This window comes from Tachypleus tridentatus, chromosome 7 (assembly GCF_004210375.1).
Source record: "Tachypleus tridentatus isolate NWPU-2018 chromosome 7, ASM421037v1, whole genome shotgun sequence".
NCBI classification, from domain to species: domain Eukaryota; kingdom Metazoa; phylum Arthropoda; class Merostomata; order Xiphosura; family Limulidae; genus Tachypleus; species Tachypleus tridentatus.
The window spans coordinates 125,023,466-125,049,236 of NC_134831.1; the positions used below are offsets into that span (position 1 = coordinate 125,023,466).

General features: G+C 34.6%; 1 protein-coding gene across 1 annotated transcript in view; it reads left to right on the plus strand.

Annotated features, from left to right (window-relative positions):
* Positions 1 to 11,476: 11,476 nt before the first annotated feature.
* The window catches only part of LOC143257801 (uncharacterized), a 17,860-nt gene continuing 3,565 nt past the window's right edge, over positions 11,477 to 25,771 (plus strand). The window contains exons 1-4 of the mRNA XM_076516833.1: positions 11,477 to 11,678; positions 22,725 to 22,818; positions 23,507 to 23,598; positions 25,708 to 25,768. Coding sequence (XP_076372948.1) covers positions 22,733 to 22,818; positions 23,507 to 23,598; positions 25,708 to 25,768 — 239 coding nt within the window. The 5' untranslated portion in view covers positions 11,477 to 11,678; positions 22,725 to 22,732. The remainder of the gene's footprint in view (positions 11,679 to 22,724; positions 22,819 to 23,506; positions 23,599 to 25,707; positions 25,769 to 25,771) is intronic.

The following is a 25,771-nucleotide window of genomic DNA, read 5'->3' on the forward strand; positions in this document are numbered from 1 at the left end:
GGAACTTGGCGTGGTTAGCCTAATCATACATTATTTAACTTTTCACAAATATTAAATTGTTATCATGAATCAGTAAATAGAGAGGAAGGCTTAACATTTCCGATTACACGTTCCTACTCATTCGACTTTTTTTAAAGTCCCCTGAGAAGAATTTTCAAGCAAGGAAGTTTACCATAAAAAAAAAACACTACTGTCAGATACCTCGTGAATTCGAATTCGTCATAATATCAAATAATTTATTATTTTACGATTGATATACGAGAGAGAGAAAAAACGCCGTATATAATACTAACGTAAGATAAAACACCATCCAACATTGTTCGAAACTCTATCTCTAACTACCCATGATGCATCGCTAAAATACCTTCCAAGAAAATTAAAATTCCGGGAAGATAGAAAAATGCGAGTTGTTAGAACGTTCGTTTGTTGTTTTTTCTTAAGACGCATCTACCTGTGAATCAAGAGCACAAACATTTCAAGTCCATTAGGTTATCAAACGTAGCACTAAGAAAGAATGGTATATTTATTAGTATGATAGCTTTTAAACAGAGTCTACGTTTATACCAACGTAAAAAAAAAAAAACATTGAGGAGTGATTGTCATAGAATGAAATATTGTGGTATTTCTTACAACGTTCAGCTTCATCTTATCGCAAAATGCGCATAACTTTACATTAAAGATTCATTGTGTTAAATAACGAAATACGAATATCAGTTGTACCTCATGACAATATGTGTATTAATTACAACAATATATGATTACTGAATCAAAAGAAACAAACTATTGTTCGATTATTGTTTGTATCTAATGGGACATTCAGTTAAATAGGTTTGAAATCGAAAAATAATTTTATTTCGTCAAATCTTAAGAAGGGATCAATATGATTCAATAGTAAGGTCAATCTTTGCACATATTAATTACATGGCGATTATTTTAGCAATCGATAATGTAGTTGTTTTTTTAAATTGAAGAAATAATTTAATTATCTAAAAATATTTTCAATTATCGATAAATACTTGATAATGGTTTTTAAGCATGGCAAAATGTTCGGGTTTCAATATCGACATTAAACTAATGCCCAGTAAAGTAGTTTTATGCTAAGCAATAAACATAAAATTGTAAACAGAAATGGTCTAAAAAATGTTTAACAGTATTTACTCGTCTGTTTCAAAATAATTAACCTTGTTTGATATAATACTTGTCGCCATCTATTGACAATAGTGTGATTTACAACAAATCAATTTTCCAAATTAAACCAGCTCACTTATTTCATTGTTTGTTAATAAATCAGGTTCTGCCGTATTTAGGCTTAACTGTTACATGGCTATTAGCAAATATAAAACGAAACTAGAAAAACAATTGTTTTTATTTTATTATTATACAATACTTTTCTGATATGACAGAATTTTGAAAAATTCTAAAACAAGAATTTCTAGGTCATGATAAATAAAAAACAATGTTTCTTGGAATAAGTTAAAGTTCGCTTCTAGTTCTTCTACGTAGTACTAAAACAACATATCTAAAATACAGTTTAGTTCTTCTTAAGTCTTGTTATGTTATTAACCACCTGCTAAAGATAACAGATCGCGACAAGGAAAGTTGTGTTTAAAATAAGATATGAGATTGCAACAAGGAAAGCAGTGTTTAAAATAAGATATGAGATTGCAACAAGGAAAGCAGTGTTTAAAATAAGATATGAGATTGCAACAAGGAAAGCAGTGTTTAAAATAAGATATGAGATTGCAACAAGGAAAGCAGTATTTAAAATAAGGTATGAGATTGCAACAAGGAAAGCAGTGTTTAAAATAAGATATGAGATTGCAACAAGGAAAGCAGTGTTTAAAATAAGGTATGAAATTGCAACAAGGAAAGCAGTGTTTAAAGTAAGATATGAGATTGCAACAAGGAAAGCAGTATTTAAAATAAGGTATGAGATTGCAAGAAGGAAAGCAGTATTTAAAATGAGATATGGAATTGCAAGAAGGAAAGCAGTATTTAAAATGAGATATGGCATTGCAAGAAGGAAAGCAGTGTTTAAAATGAGATATGAGATTGCAACAAAGGAAAGCAGTGTTTAAAATAAGATATGAGATTGCAAGAAGGAAAGCAGTATTTAAAATAAGGTATGAGATTGCAAGAAGGAAAGCAGTATTTAAAATGAGATATGAGATTGCAACAAGGAAAGCAGTATTTAATATAAGATATGAGATTGCAACAAGGAAAGCAGTGTTTAAAATAAGGTATGAGATTGCAACAAGGAAAGCAGTGTTTAAAGTAAGATATGAGATTGCAACAAGGAAAGCAGTATTTAAAATAAGGTATGAGATTGCAAGAAGGAAAGCAGTATTTAAAATGAGATATGGAATTGCAAGAAGGAAAGCAGTATTTAAAATGAGATATGGCATTGCAAGAAGGAAAGCAGTGTTTAAAATGAGATATGAGATTGCAACAAGGAAAGCAGTGTTTAAAATAAGATATGAGATTGCAAGAAGGAAAGCAGTATTTAAAATAAGGTATGAGATTGCAAGAAGGAAAGCAGTATTTAAAATGAGATATGGCATTGCAAGAAGGAAAGCAGTATTTAAAATGAGATATGAGATTGCAAGAAGGAAAGCAGTGTTTAAAATGAGATATGAGATTGCAACAAGGAAAGCAGTGTTTAAAATAAGATAAACAATACTTGTATTAACGTGTAACAGGCAGCATGTAGTGATATTTATGGAGGAATGAATCTAATTTTCGTTTTCATTCTGTAACTCGTAAACCACAGTTTGTCTACTTCCACTCTAACACTAAAACGTTGAATTTCTCTAGTACTTAGTATGTGCTTTAGGTTAGTTATGGCTCAAAATATACGCAATGATACCGACTGTTTAATATTGGCCAATGATCATATCGTTCGATAGATAGCGCCACTCGTTATGCTAAATGTAAACAAAAAAGTCCAGAAATAAGCAGTATATATTTTATCCTAAAATTATCGGGATGTAGGGATAGAAAAAAATCATTAACTAGAGAACATTCGATAGGAGAAAAATCTATGTTGCTCATTCTACCACGTAACTTGTATATGAATCCTCTCTGTGAATAGTTGAATGTGGAAGTAAGTATACAAATCTTCTCTAGTTTCTTATCCATTCCACCTCCACATCCTTGTAACTTTAGAATAAAGCTTCTTTATTAGTAGTCAGTAACACATATCGTCATATTTATTGTAAAACTATTATTACTTTACAATATTATTAACAAGATATATGAATCATGTTTATAGAAATATAACAACATTGTCAAAATAAATATGTTAAACAGTAACTACATATTACTCCAGGTAATTGGAGGTAATTTGAAATTCGCGTAGAGCTATATGAAAGCTATCTGCGCTCATATTACTCCAGTAAAGGGATCCTAGGCCTAAGAGTAAAATCGTGTTCTAAGGTTTTGTGTACAATGGTAGATTTACTTTTGGATAAATGTTTGTAGAACTAAATTCTTAAAAACACCAGTGTAAAACTATAGAATAAAATTGAACAAAAAATAACTTTATTCATAATGCTAGACTTACATTTATTGAAATATTTTTACAGTGACATGGAGAAAAAGGATTTTGCTCGTAATTGGTGGCGTCGTGATTTTTTTGGGGCAGAATAACAAATAATATTCGCTGGGAAAAAAAAATCTTAGTAAACCAGGAATTATATTATTACTCATAAACTAAAAATACAGTCTCTACCTTAATTGTTTCCAATTAAAAATAACAATGGAAACAAAACATAATACCGCCAGTGTGTTATGAGAGAACTGTTCCTGTAGGTTCTTAAATATGATCAGGTATAGCAATCTGCTTTATGTTATATGAATAATTATCGTAACTTATTCACGAGAACAAAATGCCTTGCACTTTGATGTAGTGACCACACTTGTAATATTGTATAACCTAGCATACTTGTTGTATTGTATAACCTAGCATACTTGTAATATTGTATAACCTAGCATACGTGTAATATTGTATAACCTAGCATACTTGTTGTATTGTATAACCTAGCATACTTGTAATATTGTTGACCTAGCATACTTGTAATATTGTATAACCTAGCATACTTGTTGTATTGTATAACCTAGCATACTTGTAATATTGTATGACCTAGCATACTTGTTATATTGTATAATTTAGCATACATGTAATATTCTACAACTTAGCATACTTGTAATATTGTATAACCTAGCACCCTGCTGTAGTAATCGTACATTTCAAGAGGATGTACCAGCACCCTGATGTAGTGTGTTTACATATTTACGATATTTTATATTCAACGCCCTCTGCACTTACGGTACTTATTTCACCCATCTTACTGTGAAATTATTAGATATTTTAAAAATTAAATAACCAAACACGCTACAACAGTAACTACAGAAATTTCCAATAAAAAGTTATCCCTCCGTTAAATCACTCAAAACACTAAAGTGACAACACATTAATTGTTCTTCTCCAAATTATCAAATAATAAATTTGTAATATTCATTAATAAAGAGAAACTTCTGTGTTTATTATTAATAGCACATACATTATTTCATAGCAGATACAAATCGACAGATAACGTTTTCGTTCTCTAACAGGACAAAGTTTGAAAACAAAGAGACGCTGTATGAGATTTATAGCTAAAACCGATAAAAAAAAACAACAGTTAAACCATAAATACGTCGGATGGTTTTTACACCGCGGATACATATCTGTCATCCAATTAGTTTGGTTTGAATTTTGCGCAAAGCTACACGAGGGCTATCTGCGCTAGCCGTCCCTAATTTAGTAGTGTAAGACAAGAGGGAAGGCAGCTAGTCATCACCCCCACTGCCAACTCTTGGGCTACTCTTTTACAAACGAATAGTAGGATTGACCGTCACAAATAACGCCCCCACGGCTGAAAGAGCGAGCACGTTAGGTGTGACGGCTATTCGAACCCGCGACCCTCAGATTGCGAATCGAGCGCCTTAACCACCTGGCCATACCGGGCCGTCAAAAGATTAGAACAACACACGTAGTTTTTATAAACATGGTAAATATTATAATATATATATTTATTGCGTACTTTTACTGTCATCATAATATTAACCATGCTGGTTAACTTCTCAACAATGTTTACGTATTATTAATATACTTACTAACTTGTAAGTAAAAAATAAACTTTTTTTGGGGAAGGGGGTTGGTTTGGACACCTGCACGTGATACCACATCGCCTCCACACCCACAAACAAATTTCATTAGGACACTCACTCGTAGTACCTGACCAGGTTCATACCTGTGAGCACACCTTGTTAGGACACTCACTCGTAGTACCTGATCAGGTTCATACCTGTGAGCACACCTTGTTAGGACACTCACTCGTAGTACCTGATCAGGTTCATACCCGTGAGCACACCTTGTTAGGACACTCACTCGTAGTACCTGATCAGGTTCATACCTGTGAGCACACCTTGTTAGGACACCCGTTCGTGATACCTGATCAGGTTCATACCTGTGAGCACACCTTGTTAGTACATCCGCTCGTGATCACGCGTGTCATAATTGATTCTACTAGCTTAAGAGTGGAGGTACGAACAGTTTTAAATATGGGACCCCCGAGATCTAATGAGCCTTTCCGGATCTGTCTGCCAAATATGATCCCACTAGTTTCAAAACTATAGTGTGAGTTCGTGGACAAACACATTCAAAACAAATAACGTAAATTAATATTCAATAGACACAGGTTTCCTGTGTGGTATGTTGATGTGCATGTGCAAACAGTAAAGAAACTGTTCCAATTTTAGTAAATGTCTGTGCTTTGTCTACTGCAAGGAATTGAGCCTCAGAATTTTTGTTCTACCGAAGGTCTGTTTGTTATTGATAATTAACTTTTGGACTGTCTTATAATTTTAGAATAATAAGTAAGTTTAAAAAATGCTACGAAGTAAAATAACAGTTTCCCATGGAAATGGTTTTAATATCACCTTGGTCAGGGCGTTCGACTCGTAATCTGAGGGTTGCGGATTCGAATCCCCCGTCGCACTGAGCATTCTCGACCGTTCAGCCGTGGGGGCGTTATAAAATTACGATCAATCCCACTATTCGTTGGTAAAAGAGTAGCCCAAGAGTTGACGGTTGGTGTTGTTGACTAACTGCTTTCCCTTACATTTCTAAATTAGGGACGGTTGGCGCAGACAGTCGTCGGGTAACTGTGCGCGAAATTCAAAAAAATAAGCCTTGAAAATGAAGCCAAAGGGTTAAAAAATTTCTTCTCATCCATCAAAGGTTTATTTCGCCACAAGTGTATTTTTTCCGTTTTATAGCAGTTTTAGTTACAGATAAGTGTTTGTTGTTAAACTACGGTTCTTCTGTCATCCAAAGATTGAGAAAAAATATAAAAAGTAAACTTTCTTCACTAAGAGTATAGTGAATAAATTACAGGTTGTTATTTCCGTTCAGATATTACTAATATTGAGTATACTGAATAAATTACACGTTGTTATTTCCATTCAGATATTACTAATATTGAGTATACTGAATAAATTACACGTTGTTATTTCCGTTCAGATATTACTAATATTGAGTATACTGAATAAATTATACGTTGTTATTTCCATTCAGATGTTACTGATATTGAGTATACTGAATAAATTACAGGTTGTTATTTCCATTCAGATATTACTAATATTGAGTATACTGAATAAATTACACGTTGTTATTTCCATTCAGATGTTACTGACATTGAGTATACTGAATACATTACACGTTGTTATTTCCATTCAGATATTACTAATATTGAGTATACTGAATAAATTACATGTTGTTATTTCCGTTCAGATATTACTAATATTGAGTATACTGAATAAATTACACGTTGTTATTTCCATTCAGATATTACTAATATTGAGTATACTGAATAAATTACACGTTGTTATTTCAATTCGGATATTACTGACATTGAGTATACTGAATACATTACACGTTGTTATTTCCATTCAGATATTACTAATATTGAGTATACTGAATAAATTACACGTTGTTATTTCCATTCAGATATTGCTGATATTGAGTATACTGAATAAATTACACGTTGTTATTTCCATTCAGATATTACTAATATTGAGTATACTGAATAAATTACACGTTGTTATTTCCATTCAGATATTACTGATATTGAGTATACTGAATAAATTACACGTTGTTATTTCCATTCAGATATTACTAATATTGAGTATACTGAATAAATTACATGTTGTTATTTCCGTTCAGATATTACTAATATTGAGTATACTGAATAAATTACAGGTTGTTATTTCCGTTCAGATATTACTAATATTGAGTATACTGAATAAATTACACGTTGTTATTTCCGTTCAGATATTACTAATATTGAGTATACTGAATAAATTACACGTTGTTATTTCCGTTCAGATATTACTAATATTGAGTATACTGAATAAATTACACGTTGTTATTTCCGTTCAGATATTACTAATATTGAGTATACTGAATAAATTACAGGTTGTTATTTCCATTCAGATATTACTAATATTGAGTATACTGAATAAATTATACGTTGTTATTTCCATTCAGATATTACTAATATTGAGTATACTGAATAAATTACACGTTGTTATTTCCATTCAGATATTACTGATATTGAGTATACTGAATAAATTACACGTTGTTATTTCCATTCAGATATTACTGACATTGAGTATACTGAATACATTACACGTTGTTATTTCCATTCAGATATTACTAATATTGAGTATACTCGAATAAATTACACGTTGTTATTTCCATTCAGATATTACTGATATTGAGTATACTGAATAAATTACACGTTGTTATTTCCATTCAGATATTACTAATATTGAGTATACTGAATAAATTACACGTTGTTATTTCCATTCAGATATTACTGATATTGAGTATACTGAATAAATTACACGTTGTTATTTCCATTCAGATATTACTGATATTGAGTATACTGAATAAATTACACGTTGTTATTTCCATTCAGATATTACTAATATTGAGTATACTGAATAAATTACATGTTGTTATTTCCGTTCAGATATTACTAATATTAGAGAACCAGCATGACCAAGTGTGTTAAGGCGTTTAACTCGTCATCTGAGGGGCGCGGGTTCGAGTCCCGGTCGCATCAACCATGCTCGCCCTTTCAGCCCTAGGGGCGTTATAATATTACGGTCAATCCCACTAATCGTTGGTAAAAGAGTAGCCCAAAAGTTAGCGGTGAGTGGTGATGACTATCTGCCTTCCCTCTAGTCTTACACTGCTAAATTAGGGACGGCTAGTGCAGATAGCCTTCGAGTAGCTTTGCGCGAAATTCAAAAACAAACAAACTAATATTAGATTCGTCACTGCAGTAGCCCAGCCTTGCAAATTTAAACTTTATTAAAGTTCTTTGGGTTTTAATAACAGGATTCCCATAATTCAGCTGTGCAAATTTCGAAAATAACATTCATTTTTTTTCTACCACAAATGACTTTTTTTACAAATTTTGACGAAGAAAAGAGCCCTTAGTTAGATCGTGTTATTTTGTTCACCACAATAAACATTTTTTTGTTATTATGTTCGCTATGTTTGAATTCTAAAAATATGGATGAGAGTCTCACGTTTCGATTACTCTAGAGAAATCTATAGCGAGAGGTTGTCGACACTTTCAACGCAACAAAATGTGACCCGATCTCAATGAAAGTGATTCACTTGTTTCAAAGAACATATGACGTTTTGTGCAAAAACCTGTACGTAATGGAGAAAAATATATATCATTTTCGGATTCAGCGAACTATTCTATAAAACCTTCTGTGTTATCAGACTTTCAGTTTTAAAAATAAATTCTTTTTTATTTAACAATGAGTAGATTATGTTACATTTTCTATTAATAAAAATATTAAATACAAAGAAGGAAGAGTAAAAATAACAAAAGTGTTACAAACCGTTAAACATCAACTTTCTTGTACCCCTAACGGTAAAAATAACAAAAGTGTTACAAACTATTAAACATCAACTTTCTTGTACCCCTAACGGTGAAAATAACAAAAGTGTTACAAACCGTTAAACATCAATTTTCTTGTACCCCTAACGGTAAAAATAACAAAAGTGTTACAAACCGTTAAACATCAATTTTCTTGTACCCCTAACGGAAAAATAACAAAAGTGTTACAAACCGTTAAACATCAACTTTCTTGTACCCCTAACGATAAATGTTCTTTGTTAAGCCTTCTTTAATGAAACCGTTGGCTAATGATTGTTTATTGTTAGAAAGCTGCATAATAAGTTATCTGTACTATGTCCATAACAAGTATCGAAACCCGATATTTAGCGTCGTAGGCTCCATTCTTACCGCTATGCCACTGAGAAGCCGTGGGCTATTTGTGCTGTGCCCACTACCAGTATCGAAACCTGATTTGTATCATCATAAGTCCGGAGAGAGCTCCAAACAATGAACTTCAGTTCGTTGGAATCTACTACCTGTGTAGGACAATCGATGTCCAATTATCTACTACCTGTGCAGGACAATCGATGTCCATTTATCTACTACCTGTGCAGGGCAATCGATGTCCAGTTATCTACTACCTGTGCAGGACAATTGATGTCCATTTATCTACTACTTGTGCAGGACAATCGATGTCCAGTTACCTACTACCTGTGCAAGACAATCGATGTCCATTTATCTACTACCTGCGCAGGACAATTGATGTCCATTTATCTACTACTTGTGCAGGACAATCGATGTCCAGTTACCTACTATCTGTACAGGACAATCGATGTCCAGTTACCTACTACCTGTGCAGGACAATCGATGTCCATTTATCTACTACCTGTGCAGGACAATCGATGTCCATTTATCTACTACTTGTGCAGGACAATCGATGTCCAGTTACCTACTACCTGTACAGGATAATCGATGTCCAATTATCTACTACCTGTGTAGGAGAATCGATGTCCATTTATCTACTACCTGTGCAAGACAATCGATGTCCAATTATCTACTACCTGTGCAGGGCAATCGATGTCCAGTTATCTACTACCTGTGCAGGACAATTGATGTCCATTTATCTACTACTTGTGCAGGACAATCGATGTCCAGTTACCTACTACCTGTGCAAGACAATCGATGTCCATTTATCTACTACCTGCGCAGGACAATTGATGTCCATTTATCTACTACTTGTGCAGGACAATCGATGTCCAGTTACCTACTATCTGTACAGGACAATCGATGTCCAGTTACCTACTACCTGTGCAGGACAATCGATGTCCATTTATCTACTACTTGTGCAGGACAATCGATATCCAGTTACCTACTACCTGTGCAAGACAATCGATGTCCAATTATCTACTACCTGTGCAGGACAATCGATGTCCAGTTATCTACTACCTGTACAGAACAATCGATGTCCATTTATCTACTACCTGTGCAGGACAATCGATGTCTAGTTACCTACTACCTGTGCAAGACAATCGATGTCCATTTATCTACTACCTGTTCAGGACAATCGATGTCCATTTATCTAGTACCTGTACAGGACAATCGATGTCCATTTATCTACTACCTGTACAGGACAATCGATGTCCAATTATCTACTACCTGTGCAGGACAATCGATGTCCAGTTATCTACTACCTGTGCAGAACAATCGATGTCCAGTTATCTACTACCTGTACAGGACAATCGATGTCCAGTTATCTACTACCTGTGCAGAACAATCGATGTCCAGTTATCTACTACCTGTACAGGGCAATCGATGTCCATTTATCTACTACCTGTGCAGAACAATCGATGTCCAGTTACCTACTATCTGTATTGGACAATCGATGTCCAATTATCTACTACCTGTGCAGGACAATCGATGTCCAGTTATCTACTACCTGTGCAGAACAATCGATGTCCAGTTATCTACTACCTGTACAGGACAATCGATGCCCAATTATCTACTACCTGTGCAGGACAATCGATGTCCAGTTATCTACTACCTGTGCAGAACAATCGATGTCCAGTTATCTACTACATGTGCAAGACAATCGATGTCCAGTTATCTACTACCTGCGCAGGACAATTGATGTCCAGTTATCTACTACCTGTGCAGGACAATCGATGTCCATTTATCTACTACCTGTGCAGGACAATCGATGTCCATTTCTGCCTTTTTCTTTTTCATCGTGAATAAATTGTCCAACTCTTGTGTTAAACAGCTTTACTCTCTTGTGTTAAACAGCTTTACTCTCTTCTAATGTTGCAGATCATTAGTGTCACGTGATTGTAGGCCTAGTTGTAGTATTATCATGCTTCAATGTCGCTGATGTACAGTATGAACCATGGGAATTAATAATCAATAGTTTAAGTACTCTCGAATGACAAGTTCTGATTGGTTGATGCAATACGCGGGTGAGGACATCAGAACGAACCTCAGGTTCTGCTATACTTGAATGACAAAAACGGATTTCTTTAAAGGGTGATCATACCTGGTCCAACAAATCCTATGTTTAATTATAAGTGACTTTCATCGAACAATTCCATCTTTGTAAATATTGTGAATTGCCGAAGATTTTTACTGTAATTTGCCCTTTAGTTCCCCTGGTGTCAAACCGTAACAACAAAGTTTCATATCTGTAAAACAAAACCACCACTGAGAAGATAATTTACCGTAAGTACTTCGTAAAGTAAGCCTATTTTCATGTTATAAAGACAGAAGTGTAAAGTCAGGTCTGTTTTCATATAAGATATCCTTAAAATGTCTGTATTAAGAAATATTTTCATTTCCAGCTACGTATATATGTTTGTGTGTGTTACTATTAAGTAAATTTAAGGATCGTTAAGTACCTAAAGGTACTCTTGGGCCCATATGTCTTGAAACAAAATTTGCTTAAAATAAATTAATTCTTATGAAAAATAATTGATAATATGGGTTAACATATCTCGTCTGACCAAAGTGTTATATATCTTCATCCACTACTTATGTACAAAGTATCGGAAATAAGACTGGAAAATTAACATGCTAGGTTTTTGTTCATCAGTATTCTTTCTTACAACCAACAGGTTTACTGCTTTAAACTAAGAGCAGGTTTGTTTGTTTGTTTTTGAATTTCATCCACGAGGGGTATCTGCGCTATCCGTCTTTAGTTTAGCAGTGTAAGACTAGAGGGAAGACAGGTAGTTATCACCACCCACTGCCAACTCTTGGACTACTCTTTTACCAACAAATAGTGGAATTGACTGTGACATTAAAACGACCCCACACTTCAAAAGGGCGAGCATGTTTGATGTGATGGGAATTCGAACCCGTCAGGTTACGAGTCGAGCGCCGTAACCACCTGGTCATGCCGGGTCCGCTAAACGACTTACATTTATTTCCATCTCTCCAAATACACCGACCTGATATTGCTTGTTTCTTGTTAAGGGCAACGCTATACGACAGGCTATCCGTACTACGCCCTCTAAATGTATCAAAACCTGATTTGTGGCGGGAATCACATGATTTTGCTCATTTCTTTATTTGTCTCATAACAAACCTACATTGGGCTATCTTTTTTATTTGCTGCAAGGTATCGAACCTCTGATTTTAGCGTTGTAAGTCAGTAAACCTACCACTGCTCTACCAGCATACCCTAATGCTGAAACATAAAAAAGTTGGTTAGTCATATCGCATATAAAAAGTCAGCATTATATCTATACACTGCACAACAATAAAGACAAACTAATTTTATCAAATAGAAATGTTCCCCCCAGTTGCACAGCGCTAAAATCCTGGTTTCAATACCCGTGATGAGCAAAGCGCAGTTAGCCCATTGCGTAGCTTTGTGCTTAATTCTAAACAAGCAACCAAGTGGAAAAGCAAAAGAAAGATTTTGTTTGTCATTGTTTTCAGTTTCCGTGGAGAATATTGTTTTTGTACAATAACGTTAAAAGAGTGCATGTGCAATAGGTTTGTGCCTAGTTTTAGCTCAGAACTCTCTATTGTATGTAGTACTTTTACTACTAACTGTTCTTTAAAATACGGAATGCGTAATATTTATTACGATTGAAATGAAGAACTAACTGATAGAAAATAAACATTAATTATCATATTGTTTTCACTCGAAACAAACGTGAATCCTAAACATGATAAAGTATTTTTAAACACTTCAACAAAAGTTTTCGAATGTGTAAGTTAGGGTAATTCTATAACACAATTTATAAACCAAAAATAAAAATGTTGAAACTAAACAAATAATATTTATGTGACTGTTTTTTGAATTCTAATACCATTTGGAATAGGATGGCAAGCATAGCAAGGCGGTTACGGCACACCAAACATGTTCGCTCTTTCAGTCGAGGGGTGTTATAATATTACGGTCAATCCTACGATTCGTTGGTAAACGAGTAGCCCAAAATTTGGCGGAGGTTGTGATAACAAGCTACCTCCCCTCTCGTTTTGCTAGCTCTGTGCGAAATTCAAAACAAACAAACTAAACTTAGAGTAGATATCACAAGAGGGCATTATTTGTTGCCAATAACAAAGCTGCACAAATGAGCGATCGGTACTATGTCCACCACGGGCATTAAAACCCGGTTTCTAGCAGTGAAGTCCGGTGTCATAATTCAATCCAAGTGACAGAAAACTCTCAAAATATATTATGCATTTATGAATTTTACGGATAATTGAGGCGTAAGTGATATTTTTACCGTATATATTTCTCATTCACGTTTAATACGCCTCTCTTCATAACCAGAGATTGCAACAATTTTTGTTTTTCAAATAGTGGACTTAGTAAGGTCTATCCATACTGATTTATCAAACCACAATCAAACATATCATATAATATAGCTGTAAAATGTCTTGCATCATCTAACAAATGCTCGATGTCTTTTCTATTGTTGTTCTTGATTTCTCTATTTCTCAGGCTATTTGCAAACATACGATTCGTGGCACAAGGAAATGTTGCTAAATCATTCACTTCCGTGTAAAACCATTTCGTATCACTTTTCGTTCACCCAGTTCCTTTTCCTATAGTTTTGAGACATTGAAGAAATATATGTACTGTTGACCAGGTTCAGTGGAGTTTTGAGACATTGAAGAAATATATGTACTGTTGACCAGGTTCTGTGGAGTTTTGAGACATTGAAGAAATATATGTACTGTTGACTAGGTTCTGTGGAGTTTTGAGACATTGAAGAAATATATGTACTGTTGGCCAGGTTCTGTGGAGTTTTGAGACATTGAAGAAATATATGTACTGTTGGCCAGGTTCTGTGGAGTTTTGAGACATTGAAGAAATATATGTACTGTTGACCAGGTTCTGTGGAGTTTTGAGACATTGAAGAAATATATGTACTGTTGGCCAGGTTCTGTGGAGTTTTGAGACATTGAAGAAATATATGTACTGTTGACCAGGTTCTGTGGAGTTTTGAGACATTGAAGAAATATATGTACTGTTGACCAGGTTCTGTGAAGTTTTGAGACATTAAAGAAATATATGTACTGTTGACCAGGTTCTGTGAAGTTTTGAGACATTGAAGAAATATATGTACTGTTGGCCAGGTTCTGTGGAGTGGCAATTCTTCCTTTCCAATCTCAACATGCTAAAGTGATATTTACGTGAGCCGCCATGTTGAAGAAAAATGCCAATCACAGGAGTAACGTTGAATCATCCAACATCTGTAACTATTTGGACCAGCTTGTCTTAATTCTGTTGTAACATTACTATGTGGACTTGTTTCGTCATATAGAGTTGCGACATAATCCACCACAAAGTAAGGATATCCCTGATAGTACCTCAACAGTCTAAGCCAGAACTTTGTTCTAAACCAAATACCTAAGTACCACACGCGTTATTTTTGGAGCCATGGCCTCTACAAATCGTTGCTAACCCCTATATTGAATATTAAATATGCACAAAGACCAGCATAGTGCTTAATATCAGTTTCTACCATAAAACTGTTCATTCGAAACATAAAATGTGCTCAATGTTTAACTGTCCAGAACTTTTTAGATTTTAAAACACAAACCATCACTTGAGCTAACATACATCGATTTTACAAATACACTTTCTTAGCAGGAACTGAGTGTGAAATTAATCGTGCTATATGGATATCAGATTTACATCAGTTCTTCATGCCAATATTACATGGATCAATAACTAAACATTACTCGCTCAATGCTCAGTTATTTGTTGACGAAGCACCTACCTTATGTCATACTTATAGTAACTCAGTAAGAGTATGTCTTCAAACTTTAATGACCACGTGAGGGACTTCTGATCTAATTTTACCATCGATAATTCAATAGGAAGTAGTCAACCATACTCGTTCAGTCAGCATATTTCCTAGTTAAGTGGAAATCTCTCGCATTTACTAACAGGAAACAAGTCGGTCTCTGGTTGTGTACATAATGATTTCTTAAATTCATGCTGAGAAAAATTAAACTTGGAAAACTGTTTGTAAATTAATTAACTTTTAAATACTGTTGTACATAAAGATTAATAAAAAGGCAGGTATTTTGGTTCAACTTGTAAGGTAAATAATAGTTCATAAGTTCTGTTATACTATTTAAGTTTGACGAACATTGTCTCTATATAAAAGAAAGCCTACTCATTCATAAACCGAAGCTAGAAGTGAATCAGGTTAGTTCAGCTTGTAAACATTTATTTATGTTATATTTATGGAAAAATAGTTTGTTTTACATTTCGCGCAAAGCTACATTAAACTGCGCTAACCGTCCCTAATTTAGCAGTGTAAGACCAGAGGGAAGGAAGCTAATCATCACCACCCACCACCAACTCTTGGGTTACTCTTTTACCAAAGCATAGTGGAATTGACCGTCATATTATAACGCCCCAACGGCTGAGAGGTCGAGCATATTTGATGTGACGGGGATTCGAACCCGCGACCCTCGGATTACGAATGTCTTAACCACCTGGCAATGCCGGGTCGCAGGAATAACAGATACAAAGAAATATTATAATAATAAGTTCTGTATATGAGAGAACCCTGGTCGCGAACCATTCAAAACATATAAACCTGTAAAAGAACACAGAGGTCAAATGAAGGTTAAAATTATTTGTCATTTTATTTCATTTTACGACTCCAATGAATCAGAACCCCCACCCAACCTGAGTGTTTCTCAAAGTGAGGGCGCTGAGTCAAGAGGGTTTCTTTAGACTATTGTAGGGTGGCCATGTGGTTACAAAACAACAAAAAGAAAGAGGTATTTTAAACTTTGCACAATAATTTGCTGTCACTTTGTGTTGGAGGAAGGATTTGTTACGGCCTCAAATATTTTAAAGGGAGAAGAAACCATAAAGGTTTGAGAACCCGTATTCTACAACTGTTGTTTTGGTAATACAGACTAAATTTCGCATCAACAGCTCGGGGGGGGGGGAGAAACCATAAAGGTTTGAGAACCCGTATTCTACAACTGTTGTTTTGATAATACAGACTAAATTTCGCATCAACAGCTCGGGGAGAAACCATAAAGGTTTGAGAACCCGTATTCTACAACTGTTGTTTTGGTAATACAGACTAAATTTCGCATCAACAGCTCATTGCAAATCTAGTAAAATTAAATTTATGGAGCACGTGGGAATTCGCGTACTTCAAGTATCAACTCACACAGAGTATCTTAATTAAGGTTTGAAACCAACCCTAGTTATTTCAGTTATTCTTAGATGTTTTGTTCATTTTTTTCTCTTTTAAAGCAGATTCTAAATGTCCTTAAGCACCCATTCCACCATCTACTGGTTCCTCATCACTTTAGGTGCAAAGCTGGAAAAAGGCGGAAATCGAAACCCGAATTTTAGTGCTGTAAGCTCTCGTTCTTACTGCTGAGTCACCAAGGCAAACACTGTTTCCATCTACGACGTATGCACAATGTTTATGTACATACTGTTTGTGTAACCAATGTTTCCAAGCACACGTTTTCTATTTATTTGCACTCTGTTTCTAAGTCCAGTGTTGTATACACATCACCTTTCTGTTTGTATACACACTGTTTCTACCCGTACGTTTTTCTAAGGACAGCTCTTTCTATAATGTTTCTATGCACCCTTTTCAACACATGCTATTTTCATACGCGTTTTAAGGGCAGTGTTTTTGTGCAGACTGTTGTTATACGTATTTTTCCTTTGCTCATTGTTTCCGCAGACACTGTTTTTATTCACTTTGTGTCTATCACTGTATTTCTATACAATGTGTCTGTTTTATTTTCGAATAACTTCTATTATGAATTTATCTAAAGCAAGAACAACTTTAAGTTGCGTAGCTAATAATAATTTCCTTTCTTTAACAAATCACGTGATAACATGATTATTATCCTTTTGAAACCTAACTTCTAACTAATTATCATAAGATAAAATTATTAATGAACGTACGAATATTTCTTTTAGTGGCCCGGCATGACCAGATGGTTAGGGAGCTCGATTCCTAATCCGAGGGTCGCGGGTTAGAATTCCAGTCACACCGAACGGCTAGAGCAGATAGCCCTCGTGTAGCTTTGCGCGAAAATTCAAAATGAACAAAATTTATTTTAGTAATACAAAAAATAACGTTTAAAGTTGTTTTCGTGGTCAATAGCCTAAATGATTACATAACTCTAGTTATTAATTGTAAATCTTTATTGTTTACTAGACTGCTATGTTATTGTTGTACTTTTAGCGCAAAGATACATAATGTGCTATCTGCACTCTGTCCACTGCGGGGAATCGAACCCCGGATTTTAACATTATGTTAAAACCTACTACTGACCCCAGGGAACCTGTTTATTATATACTAATTATGTATATCCTGAGTTTCGGTTGATAATCTGTAACTCTTTCAATAAAGTGCAGAGAAGAACTGTGGTTGGAGTAGCCAGGATTCGATCCTGGGGTCTTCTAGATTGAAAGACTAATCTGCTTAAGACATCATTGCACATTATGAGCTATCTTTCAAAGTGTTTGTATGTGTGTGTGTGTATTTTCTTATAGTAAACCCACATTGAATTATCTGCTGAGTCCACCGAGGGGAATCGAACTCCTGATTTTAGCGTTGTAGATGCGTAGACATACTCTGTACCAGCGAATGACATTTTTCAAAGTCCCCCCCCCAGTGGAACAGCGGCATATCCGTGGACTCACACCACTAGAAACCGGATTTCGATACCCATAGTGGGCAGGGAACAAGATTGTGTAACTTTGAGCTTAATTCCAAGCAATCAATCAAAGTTTGAAAGTACTGAATAAAAAAAAATACCTGTTTTAAGTCAAATTAGTATACTTTAATGTGGCAGATACCAAAGGGTACGAAGTTTTTTAACAAAACATTTTATAATGAAGATCTGGATTTTCGTACATTTAAATAGAATCAGACCAAACTTTTCGCATTATTTATGATCCTCTTGGAATGCCTTCCGATAGAAATAAAGAAACGCCAATAATTAAAAAGGTTTGTTTGTTTACAATTAAGCACAAATCTACACGGGTATCGAAACGTGATTTTTAACGATGTGAGTCCGCAGACACTGTGCCAGGAAAGTTACTTATAACAAACAATGCTAGAAATACACACTATATTTAACAATCTTGCACTCTTGATGTACTCGTAGTAACGTCTCCGGCTGTTTATATTGATGAATATGTGGAGAGCATGCCAGTTTACTGCAATTTTTTTCTTATCACAAAACAACAATTATAATGTATATTTCTTTTATGTGGAGAACTTTATGACGCGTGGTAAGAATTTTGTGACACATTATTTCTCTTAAAATGCGTGTGTCCCCGTACAGTAAATAGCGTGAAGCCACAGGCACACAAGCCAACGGTTATCACCTATTTTTATTCGAATCCTAGATCATTCGACAATGCAGTGTCTCTAGGAAATCTTTTGCTGTGGATATTTTCTCAGTGGTTTAAGATCTAAGACTGATCTCGCCATTCTGCAGAATTTCTCGTTTGAACAACGCTATTCAATGACGACCACGTCAAATTAGCCAAGGCCAAAACAAAACTTCGAATATCATTCCATAAGGAGATTGACTTTTAGTGACATCTTCATGGGAAAATGGATTATTTTACCTGTTTCAGAGCGTTATAAAAATAATGCATTTTTATATCTGTTTTTTTTTAATTCAACTTAAATAACTGGTTTATACTTTTGCATTACGTAACACGGTTTTTGATTTAGCCATAAAACATCCTTATGTACAGACACACTCGAAAATAATAGTGCTGGGAAAGAACCTTTATTTGAATTCAAGGTGAAATTATAGTGAAGTTTCTACACCAAAGCTAACTATGTACCGTCCTATTCTTTCAATGTAAATGTGAACAGGATTTTCAACCGATGAGCTGAGGTTCTATCTTTCTTATCTCTTGTGCGGGATACGTCGTAGAATCGTGAGACTGTCCTCCGGGCATGTTATTTTACAAGAAACCATTATTATATAAAACGTCACGTACTGTTCCTGTTTGGTGAATACTGCATCAGCGATTGTGAAGAGATCGAATCTGAACAAAGAACGTGTTCTCTTCAAATAAAAAAACGTTCATAATAGAACTTCCTCTCAATATCGATCATATGTGTGTATTTTAAAAACTTTAGGGAGAAGCCAGATTGATTTATGGATAACTTTGATTTTTTAACATACGAAGCAATATTTTTAACAGTGTTATTAATTAGTGTTTCTACAACGAAAGCTAGTCTTAATATAATAATTTTATGATTGTTGTTACACACTTAATAATTTGTTTCACCCAAAAATCGAAGAACAAGCACAGAAATTAAGAAGTTGTAATGTTTTATGTCCTATCGACAGGAAATGCAACGTCCTGTCGACAGGAAATGCAACATCCTGTCGACAGGAAATGCAACGTCCTATCGACAGGAAATGCAACGTCCTATCGACAGGAAATTCAATGCCCTAGACTTCTGGAATATTTTAGCACATCAGCTTATAAATATGTCATCGACAGGCAGTTTACAAACGTTGATTATTTCACAATACTAATCTTTTCTTTAAAGTTATGACAAGTAGGTTGCTCTAGAATAGAATATTTTCACACCGAATATGATTGATATAACACCTGTTTAACATAGTTCTAGGGTCGCGGGTTCGATTCCCCGTCGCTCCAAACATACTAGCTCTTTCAGCCGTGGGGACGTTATAATGTGACGGTCAATCCCACTGTTCGTTGGTAAAAGAGTAGTCCAAGAGTTGGCGGTGGGTGGTGATGACTAGCTGCCTTCCCTCTAGTCTTACACTGCTAAATTAGGAACGGCTAGCGCAGATAGCCCTCGTGTAACTCTGCGCGAAATTAAAAACAAACAAACATAACAAAACTTAGTCTTAAATATTATATAACGATAATCATAAAAGTAAAATGTTGGTCAAACTCCATTTATCATAATTTCCTGGGCTATACGAAACTGATCCAACTCTTTCTACTATGCACTTCTTATACATGCCCGTTCCTAATTTTCGGAACTTTGCTGTTATATAAAAGCCTCTCAAGAAGGGAGTTCTTAAGACGAGATCAAGCACGGCATTATGTGTGTGATACCATATCATTACAACGTCAAGCTAGATGGATTCGAACAGGAAAGCAGGAGAGAGTCACGTGATAGAAGACACCAAAGTGCACTCGCAACGTATCAACGCCTGTGAAAAATAAATGAAAAAATCCACTGTAAATCGTTTTAATTATTACAAAAATCCTTGTTAAAACAGACGGAAGATACCAGTTATGTATAGGAAAGAGGACAAGAGTGTATGTAATCACATGGTAATCGTATGTTTTAGCGCCCGGCATGGTCAAGCGTGGAAATGCTGGTCGCCCTTCACATGAAAGATATCAACCTTTTGGAAATTTGTAACTAAGAACCATTTCACAACACAAGAACAATTTCACAACACAAAAACCATTTCACAACACAATAACCATTTCACAACACAAAAACCATTTCACAACACTAAAACTATTTCACAACACAAGAACCATTTCACAACACAATAACCATTTCACAACACAAAAACCATTTCACAACACTAAAACTATTCCACAACACAAGAACCATTTCACAACACAAAACCATTTCACAACACAAGAACCATTTCACAACACAAGAAAAATTTCACAACACAAGAACCATTTCACAACACAAAAACCATTTCACAACACAAGAACCATTTCACAACACAAGAACCATTTCACAACACAAAAACCATTTCACAACACAAGAAAAATTTCACAACACAAGAACCATTTCACAACACAAAAACCATTTCACAACACAAGAACCATTTCACAACACAAGAACCATTTCACAACACAAAAACCATTTCACAACACTAAAACTATTCCACAACACAAGAACCATTTCACAACACAAAACCATTTCACAACACAAGAACCATTTCACAACACAAGAAAAATTTCACAACACAAGAACCATTTCACAACACAAAAACCATTTCACAACACAAGAACCATTTCACAACACAAGAACCATTTCACAACACAAAACCATTTCACAACACAAGAAAATTTCACAACACAAGAACCATTTCACAACACAAAAACCATTTCACAACACAAGAACCATTTCACAACACAAGAACCATTTCACAACACAAAAACCATTTCACAACACAAGAACCATTTCACAACACAAAAACCATTTCACAACACTAAAACTATTTCACAACACAAGAACCATTTCACTTTATTCCACAATTCTCTTTGCTTCTCATGCTTCTTCGAAAAAGCTGCCAATAACTGAACACCACGTTCTCTTGTTAATTCTTGCAAAATGCGACTCTGGTGTAAAGCGACTAAAATTTCATACTTTTGGAGACCCGACAATGTTTCAGTTTTAAACTACTCTGAGCATGCTTGTTTTACTTACTAACTCAACTTAGAATACTGTTCTAGTGTTTAACATTATGAAAAACATCAAGCAGAAGGTTGTTTGTTTATTGAATTTTGCACAGAACTCTTGTATACTCTAACTTCTCCTTATTTAAAAGTGATAGACTAGACGAAGACAGCTAGTCACTGTCAACTCTTGACTATCTTTAAAACGAATAAAAGATTGCCGTTACATAACAATGCCCTCACGACTGACAAGGCAAGTATGTTTGCTGATAGGAATCGGAACTCTGACCCGCAGTTTGCAAGTCGAACACTCTAAGATTCCAGCATGGCCAGATGATTAGGGCATTCGACTCGTAATCCGAGGCGGGTTCGAATCCTCGTCACATGAAACATGCTCGCCTTTTAATCGTGGGATGTTATAATGTGACGGTCAATCCCACTATTTGTTGGTAAAAGAGTAGCCCACGAATTGGCTGTGACTACTTGCCTTCCCTCTTATGGATTGATCGTCAAATTTTTAACGCCCCCAAGGCTAAAATGGCGAGCAAGTTGGGTGTGACGGGGATTCGAACCCGTGACCCTCAAATTACGAGTCGAGCGCCTTAACCACCTGGCCAACATATACACTTAGTTCTACTGTGGTCTTGTTGGAAACCTTATGGGTGGAAATTACTCTCAAAGGGAACAAAAATTAATTGTTTTTCCTAAGCTGCGATTAAAACGTTACTTAAGGTAAATTTATTAAAATATTTAAAACATGCGCTATACTATACCTTCTGAGTTGTTCAGCTTTAATTTTATCTTTTTTGCACACGTCTTTATAAATACACCTAATATTCATAGGTACGTCTATTTCTTTTTTCTAGGTTTAAGCATGTGGCTTTTCTGTGAATTTGATATTCGATCCTATGGGCGTTATGGAACCTCTACATTTTTTATCATTGTGTGTCTTACAGAATGGTAAGGATTATATTCGTTAAAATGTTTAGCAAATCAATATACTTCGTTTACAAAGGTTATATATCAAACCTACTAATATGTCTTCTTTTTTTATAAATTAACAATTGAAGAACTATAAATGCAAAAACTATGAGGTTATTTCTCTTAAAAAGATGAACAAAAAATTTCAAAATAATGGTTATTAGAAGTGTTTATAAGGAAAAACAACAGATATAATTCGATTTAAAATAACCTTAGATACAATGAATAAGCACATTGTTGCCTCACTCTGGGTTATATTTTCTTATATATAAACATATTAGTTTCATCTCTGAACAGTTAGCCTTCTAAATTCCTGATGTGTAAAACTATAGAAAGACGGTAAAAAGCCACAGAAATATTTATAAAAATATTTCTATCAAATATCAGCTAATGACTATATAATTAAAATAATCAGTCAAATAAAACTTTATATCTCAATTGATTTCAAAGTTAATAATACATTACTTATTATCAATGATCAATATTCAGATAACTAAGTTAATTATCTGTAAAGATCGAAATAACGAGAAGTGGTTAGGGCACAAGACCAAGGATTAGATTCAATAAAACAAAATGTGGTGAAGTTAAAACGTAATACTGAGTTATTATTTCTAATTATTATTATTAATTTTTTAAATACGAAAAAAAAATTGTCATTTTATTTCAGCTTCAATTTTACCTGTGGGTCGTTAACTTTTAATGACTTGTTACCAGATGGTGTCAAGGCGTACGACAAAATGAGGCCTCCAAAAAAAGACGGTACGAACAATTATTATCAAATAATACGAGTTAATCTCACAGGTTTTGGAAGAGTATAACGGTTTCTCGCAACTTGAGATAACAAAATATTAATGGGTTAAATACAAATTTCACCTAAAAAAAACAAACCGAAACGTAAGATAAGTTAAGCTTCCCACAAAGTTTAAAACATATCTTTGGAAAGATAATACTTGCAAGTCATGAAAGTGCATATCCCCCTACGCCAACGAAATGTAACCTATATATATATCGATTGGTTCTGATACAGTACTTCACAATACGACTGATAATAATTTTAACAAAGCTCTCTCGCTGGCCTTTATAAATCTCAAGTAAGAATAGTATACGAAACTCTTCAACAGTGTACCATATGTGGTCGATGTTTTTCGGTCATGAAGTTATTTAGTGAGTAATTAATATACTTTTGAGTGTAATATCACACAAACCTTTAAGCACTATCAGTACAATTTGCATATATTAATATTTTTTTAGGAATTTCGCGAATTTAGCTATAAGTAATAAGAGAAAGTGGATAAGACGGCACCCTTTCGATAAAACTGATTTTGAGTATTATCAGCCATGGCTTCTCACATCCAGAAGAACACATATAATTATTGTTCACGTGACCCTGTGTCTAAACAATGGTGGACAAGCGCGAATGTAAACGTTCAAAGCGTCACATCATTTTCTTGATTTCGAACAACAAATTTCTATGGGTACAAAGTATGTATATATATATATTTCAGAGAGTTTCTCTTTGTTAATTTCAAACGATAATGAATTGCAGAGAGCTGAAAATGCAGCAAAAATAATACAGTCCAATTTAATCACTTTTGTTATAATGAGTGTTTTAAAATAGGTTGTAATCTCTTCTCCCAACGGTTCTGTCTTATCCGAGAATAATGGCATACATTTCGGCCATAGCCTCCGTCCCAAGTTGTTTGTTTCACTGTTTTACCTATGTTCATTTGTGCCATTATCCTAAACAATGCTTAACTTGCGTATGAGTTACAAACTGCCCAGCACTGCTGGAGGCATTTAATGTTGATTTAAGCAATTTAATTGAAGTTGCTTGTTGAAGTACTTATTTTAAATTATTATGAAATAGATGGAAAGGCCTGGCATGGCCAGGTGGTTAAGACACTCGACTCATAAGCTGAGGGTGGCAGATTCGAGTCCCTGTCACACCAAACATGCTTACCCTTTCAGCCGTAGGGTATTATAATGTGAGGGTGGTCAATCCCACTGTTCGTTGGTAAAAGTGTAGCCCAAGAGTTGGCGGTGGGTGGTGATGACTAGCTGTCTTCCCTCTAGTCTTACACTGCTAAATTAGGGGCGGCTAGCGCAGATAGCCCTCGAGTAGCTTTGCGCGAAATTCAAAACAAACAATAGATGAAAGTCTTTTAACCTCATCTACGGGGATTCCTTTTTATTCATCTTATATAAAACGGCCAACAACAATAAAAAGCACATTTTTTCATTAACTAGAAGTAGTCTATGCCAAGTTTATATTTGAATTAGGAAAGATACGTGTAATAACACACGTTTCATTTTAAAACAGTACTTTTTTTCACAGTTGGTGAAAATCACATTTAAAGTTAAGGAACTATCTTACCCCACCTTCCCCAAATGCTACCTGTATTAGTAGTTAACAGTTTAACGTAGAAAAAACAAAAATCACCAGTAAAATGCTAGCTTCTTAATTCAAAAATAGATTTTTACTGATAAGAAAGCTGGTTTAAATACATGTGTTGACCAGTTAAAGACTCCCTGTTTTAGCTAACGCTAAATTTTAAAACAAAAAATAATGTAAGATTTCAGCATGTTTTTAACAAAACATTTCGTTATATTTTCACAAAATATAATTTTTGGTTTTTAAACATTTTTGTTTTTTATTCGTACTGTTTAAAACAAGAAAATGTTTCAGATTTCAAAAATTAATTCACAAAAAAACTGACCTAATTAATTAATTAATTTGTGACCTTAGTTTATAATATGAGATTCCAAGTAAATAAAATAAATCACAGCCTAAAAAATAAGTTATTACTTCATATTTCGAAGGGTTTTGAAAACAAATCCGAAAAAATTATGTTTTTTTTTTATTCACAGGTAAACCAACCAAAGTGTTTTTTCATGTAACTGTCATGGGACTCGATTCAATTAACGAAGGGTC